Source organism: Phascolarctos cinereus, unplaced genomic scaffold, assembly GCF_003287225.1.
Source record: "Phascolarctos cinereus isolate Bilbo 61053 unplaced genomic scaffold, phaCin_HiC Scaffold_3;HRSCAF=262, whole genome shotgun sequence".
Classification (NCBI taxonomy): domain Eukaryota; kingdom Metazoa; phylum Chordata; class Mammalia; order Diprotodontia; family Phascolarctidae; genus Phascolarctos; species Phascolarctos cinereus.
Window position 1 is genome coordinate 70,548,819 of NW_027555736.1, and position 6,000 is coordinate 70,554,818.

A 6,000-nucleotide genomic window follows, 5' to 3' on the forward strand; every position below is an offset into this window, starting at 1 on the left:
AAAAGAACTTTTTAAAAAGCAGAACTGACCAAATAGAAAAAGAGGTACAAAATCTCACTAAAGAAAAGAATTCCTTAAAAACTAGAATTGGGCAAAGGGAAGTTAATGACTCCATGACACATCAAGAAACAATAAAATAAAATCAAAACAATGGAAAAAAAAGTAGAAAATGTGAAATAGCTCACTGGAAAAACAACTGACCTGGAAATAGGTATAAGAGAGATTATTTAAGAATTACTGGACTACCTGAAATCCATGATCACAAAAAAAAAAAAGAACTTAAGTGTCATATTTCAAGAAATCATATGGGAACACTGCCCTGATATCTTAGACCCACAGGGTAAAATAGAAATCAAAAGAATCCACCAATCACCTCCTAAAAGAGATCCCAAAATGAAAACCACTGGCTTGCCCCAACTTAAGCAACTTAACAGCACCCTGATCTGGGTGGCTCATCATATTAGGGCCAGACTTAGTATGCACACCCTATCAGCTTTAGTCCTACTGCAACTCAGAACTCCTTAACTCAAGTGATCTACCAGCTTCAGTCACAGGTATGTGGCATCATGCCCAGCCAGGATTAAATGATTTAATTTGAGGTGTAATTTTTAAAGTAATGAGGCTGATTTTTACAAGTGACTGATAAGCAACTCATTACTTTAAAACCACACTTGACATTATACTTTCAGTTTTTTACACATAATCTTGTTCAAATGCTAAAAAACGTTAATTTATACAGGGCCTCCACAAAGATCTTGTATATTTTTACACTTTAATGGCTTAGGTTATAGATATGAAAAAAAGAATATGTAAAAAGCATATAATGGTAATTGATCAAACTGCTACACTATATATATGCTTATATGTAACATATTCTTTATTTCAGAGCCTCTGACAAAATGGTGATCATCAAATGAGAAAGTAAACAGTGTCCTTTGCCTAGCAGAACTGAAATCCACATTTACTATGAGATGAAAATTCAATTTGCTTTAAATGCTACTGACATTGAGAATGCTAGGCTAGAATAATGAGACCATTTCACATGATTAAACAAAAACAGGTCAAACAAGTATATGCACTGAGGGGTTTTTATAGTATTACCTGACCTGATGCTTAATATATATATTATACATGTTGTCCTTGGGCAGTTTTTAAACTTTAAAATTTTAATAATTTTCTTCAATAACAAAAATAAATGTCATTATATCCCCTTAAGAGAAGGAATTTTACTGCCCTATATATGGCCAATTGCCATAATGGCATTATTTCTAAAAAAATAGGTTTCAATTTTCATAATGCAGATTAAATTGTTATCTGTTCGACATCTATGCAGTTTATATTCTTTCTGAAGATGTTTGAAAAAATATTCTGAAAGAGAAATTATCTCTAAAGACAACAGAGTCTAAAAATTGGAAGTATTTTCACTGAAATATATTTAAAATGGAAAATGCATTTAAACTACAACAACCCAATATCAGATTTTTTTTCCTGAAGTCTAGGTGCCATAGTATTTCTAACTCTCCAATCCTATCCTATTTCTTATTCAGATTAACCACAAACATAGAAATAGGCTATTACTCACAAAATAATAGTACAAAAACAGTCCTAGGATATACCCAGGGAATCAAACCCTAGTCTGATATTGCCAATTTCTAGCAAAGTAATAGGCCAGAGGGACCAAACCTCTGCCTTGCCTCGTACCAGGTAGAAAAAAAAAATCATCCTATTTTAAATCCTCCTTATATGAGAATGGTTATGAGCTTAAGTAACTGTGGTGGAAAGACAGTCAAGAGTCTCAGGTTTTAGTCTCTTCTTACCTTCACCACTAACTCGATACATAATACTGGGCAACTCTAGACTTTCTGGGCCTCAGGGCCCTCAATCTTTATGGGATTTGACTATGTTTTTTAAGGTCCCTTCCCGCTCTAAAATTCAGAGATTCTAATTCAATTAGTCAAGTCAGTCAACAAGCATTTATTAGGTGCTTATTATATGCTAGGCTCTACGCTAAGTGCCAGGGATACAAAGAAAGGAAAAAAACAGTCCCTTCTCTCAGGGAGCTCACAGTCTAACAGTGGAGAAAACACACAAATAGCTATGTACAAAAAGGCTACCTCATAAGTGCATGCATGAACTTATTAAATTAAATTACTCAACTTCAACATAAAAAAAGTAATAATCACTAAGTCATAGATTTAAAGCCAAAACAGTCCTGCAAGGTCATACAGTCCAACCTTTCCAGAGCAGAAAACCAAGCCTACAGAGGTTAAGTGATTTCCATACACAAGGGCACCCTGATCAAGGGCAGAGCGAGAATTCCTAGGTTGGTCCTCTAGCTCCACATCCAGTAAGCTTCCCACTACACCATGTGGTCTACCTGATGACCGAATGCACCGCTATTTTCCTCAGCTTAACTTTTTGCAAAATGACTGAAAACTACAAAGTGCTTTTCTTCCAAAAACAAAAAAAAACCAATAATGCTGATAAAATGCTGAAATGGCCAAGGTGGAAGGGAAATGGAAGACAATGATGGTTCTCCAGAGGTAGTACAAGGAAGTACATAGAGGATTGTATCTGATGTCAGACAAGGTACCAGGTTCAAAGCCCTGCTCAGTTACATACTAAGACCTGAGGTTAAGTCTCCACACTTGCAAAATTGGACCAGTGACCTAAGACCCTTTCCACCAGAGTCTATGATCCTATGAATTAACCAATAAATATTTAACATAGAAAACAAATTTCCAATAAGGAGTTCAGCAGAACATCACCTTAACTTGTTCAGGGTAAAAGTTCAATAAAACTTAAAAGTAAATAACAAATTCTACTTTAAATAGTGCATACTTGAATCTTCTCTAACTTCTAAAATTTTATGACTTTTTCATTTTTTCACACATTCTTAAACACAAACTCTGAGTCAAAGATTGTGTTCACTCACCTGAGATCATCTAAAACTGAATGGTACTCTTTTTCTGCTTCAGCTAGTTGAGCTGCTCTGTTAGCTTCATTAATCGCATTATCTACCTGCTGAAGCACTCCTTGCTCTAACACATCTTGGTCATAGACATCAACTCCCAAACCTTTGAGTTCAACTGCTTGAGCACTGTACTCTACAGACTGAATTTGCTGTCTGTTTATATGCAACAATGGCTGTCCTTTCTTTGGGACTTCAAACATACCAACCACTGAAGAAGTGGATGGCCTATTTTCACAAGCAGATAAGGTAAAACTTTCTTCCATTTTATGAAGAACACCATTTTCTGGACCAAAGGCTGTTTCTTCAGCGTTGCTGAAAAACTGACTATTTAAATAATCTTTCTCTTCAGTTTGACCCAAGTGTTGAGTAGCCTAGTTCGGCATTCTCTGCAGAATACCTGAAAAAAGAAATTTGCAAATTAAATCTTTGTCCCAGCAAAGCTTGAGTATCTTATCTTCCTTGTCACTGAAAGCAGAAACCAACTTTTCTGAAAGGTCAAATGGTCAAAAGGTCAAATAATTGTGTAATTCAACATTTTATAAAGTCAATATTTTAAATGCATATAGATTTTCTTTAAAAACTCTGTTGGGCTGAAACCAATAAATACAACAATAACACAGGTAACAGTGATACCTAGTTTTGAAAATTGGTTACGGTTTGTAATCTCAATTAAAGAAGTCTATTCAGTTGACCGAGAAAGTGGTCAATTTGAATCACTCAAATTAGCATTTTCACTCTGTGTTGTGTAATAAGCAACATTCTAGATTTTTTAAATCAATATCTAAAACCAAAATGGGAAAAAAGATCTAGTAGTATTTTAATACTAACATCCTCTATGTTGATCATCCACTGAATAGAGACATATCGGGAAACAAAGACAATACCAGAAGAGGCAACAAGATGTAAAAGAAGCAGTATGGAAGAGGATTCAAAAGACCTGGGTTCTAGTCTTACCTCTACCAATTACTGCTTGTTAGATCCTGGACAAGTTGCTTAATTTCTATAAGGCTCGGGGGTTTTTTAATTTATAAACTGAAGTAATAATAATACTTGCCCCACCTACCTATAGCATGTTATGAGGATCAAAAAAGGTAATGTACGTGAAAATAGTTTGTAAGCTGTATTCTACAAACAAAAAATACTAATCGTTAGAATTTGAGAGTGGTTAATTTCAAGTGCTTCAAAAGCACAATTACCAATACCACTTCAATAACAAATGTTGAGAGATATTATCAACAGAGATGGCTTAACATAAAATATAGACAAAAAGGTCTATCACAATTGTTAGTATGTGATTTTTATGAAATAACAAAGTTCAGTAAAGCAGCCAAACTATCAAATTACCTTATACATGGAACATCATCAATTCATAAAATTACAGAGTGGAAGATTCTTGGAGATAGTGTGGCCTAATCCCTTCATTTTCAAGAGAGCCTGGACACTTGAAAAGTACCCTACTTTTAATTTATATAAGCCCCACCTTTCAATCAAGCTTCAACTAATAATACCACCTTCCATTTATAAAGTCGTCAACATACATCATTTCATTTGATTCTGGCAAGTACAAAATACTGAAATTAACTGGTTTGAAGAGAAAGTCAACCACACCACAACTGTTATCCCCATTTAAGGAACTCCTAACCAGCAAACTGGGAAGTTAATCTATAAAAAACAGAGCTCTATCCAGACTCGTGGGACAGCTGGAAAAATCAAAAGTCCTAAAGGGAAAAAAGCAAGTCCAGGCCATGTGGCATCTCTGCAGCCCGGCCTCACAATGGGGGTGGACATAACATAGTTTTAACACAGTTCTGTAAGCTGTTTTTCAGATACTTTGACAATCCTACTTCACAGTCGTTCTCCTTTGTGATTCCAGGCGTTTTATTTTGTGCATTTAAAAACATCATTCGGGGAAGGGGCGCACAGGCTTCAATGCCTGCCCGAGGGGTCCGTGGGATTTAAACCCGGGGTTATCAGCCAGATGTAAGCCACCCACCCAGTCCAAGGCGCCCCTTACCAAAGGCCGGCACCCCATTAATCCCTCAATGACCATTTATTAGCCCAGTCTTACTTCATCCACCGACAAAACTCATCTGGTCCAAAACGTTTACAACCACAAACTGAGAGTGAGTGTGGGGGTCGGTCTGTTGTTGCTGCTGTCTGGGGGGAGGGTGGAAAGGGAAGAGGACCCGGACCAGAGATTTCAGGGCCGCTGGGTCTCCAGGTGGGGAAGAGTCCCCCCACCCATGCTGATGTCCACCTGCGCAGACCTTACAGTCTCAGAGAGCTGCCCGGGCACCGCAGGGTTGAGTGACGGCCTCAGGGAGCTGGCCTTGACCCCCGGGTGGAGGCGCCCCGGTCCCGACCCCTTCCCAGCCCCTCCCCCTTCCCGAGGGGTCGCTCTCACGGGGGTGGGGAGTAGCAGGGGCAGGCCCGGAATGTCGCTCTCGACGCCGCAGCCTTGGACCCGGGCTCGGGGCCGCGGCGGACAAAGGTGTGCGGCCGGTCCAGGCTTCCCGGGGTCTTGCCCGGGCAAAGACGACAGCCTACTCCTCGGGGGGAGGGGGGGCGGAGACGGGAGGACGCAGAGAAGGGGGGCGGGGGGAGGGGGGCCGGACAGCGCGAACACTCACGGGAGCCCAGACCCGGATGAAGGAGCCGCCGCCGCCGCCGCCGCCGCCGCTCGCAGCAGTGCCTCAGAAAGAGGGCTGGACGCCGGGGGAGGGCTACTGCGCATGCGTAGGGGCGGTGGCAAGGAAGCGCATCAGCCTCTCCTGATGACGCATGCGCAGCCGCACCTGGTAGCACCTGGGGAGAGCCTGACTCATTTTCACGTGGATGTGTGACGACGCCCACTCGAGTGTAGGACAACTAGAATAAAAATAAAGTGACAAATGGGTAAGAGCACTAGGCCAGGAGTCAAGAAGAACGAAGTTCAAACGCAGCCTTAGACAGTTCTTGGGTGACCCTGGGCCAGTCACTCTACCTCTGTCATGGTCTCCTTACCTGTAAAATGAGAATGATAACAA

At 40.2% G+C, this 6,000-nt stretch overlaps 1 protein-coding gene across 5 annotated transcripts in view; it reads right to left on the reverse strand.

Annotated features, from left to right (window-relative positions):
* The window catches only part of ERCC6 (ERCC excision repair 6, chromatin remodeling factor), a 106,464-nt gene extending 100,810 nt beyond the window's left edge, over positions 1-5,654 (reverse strand). For 4 of the 5 annotated variants that reach the window (XR_013485217.1, XM_078150909.1, XM_078150908.1 and 1 more), the window contains exons 1-2: positions 5,043-5,522; positions 2,936-3,371 (exon numbers count right to left, since the gene is read on the reverse strand). Coding sequence is in view for 4 of the 5 variants with exons in the window: in XM_078150909.1 (XP_078007035.1) it covers positions 2,936-3,237 (302 nt within the window). In the remaining variant the exon portion in view is untranslated. Of the gene's footprint in view, positions 1-2,935; positions 3,372-5,042; positions 5,523-5,604 lie in introns of those variants that run through there. The other variant, XM_020996886.2, reaches the window with a different exon arrangement.
* Between the last annotated feature and the right edge of the window lie 346 nt (positions 5,655-6,000).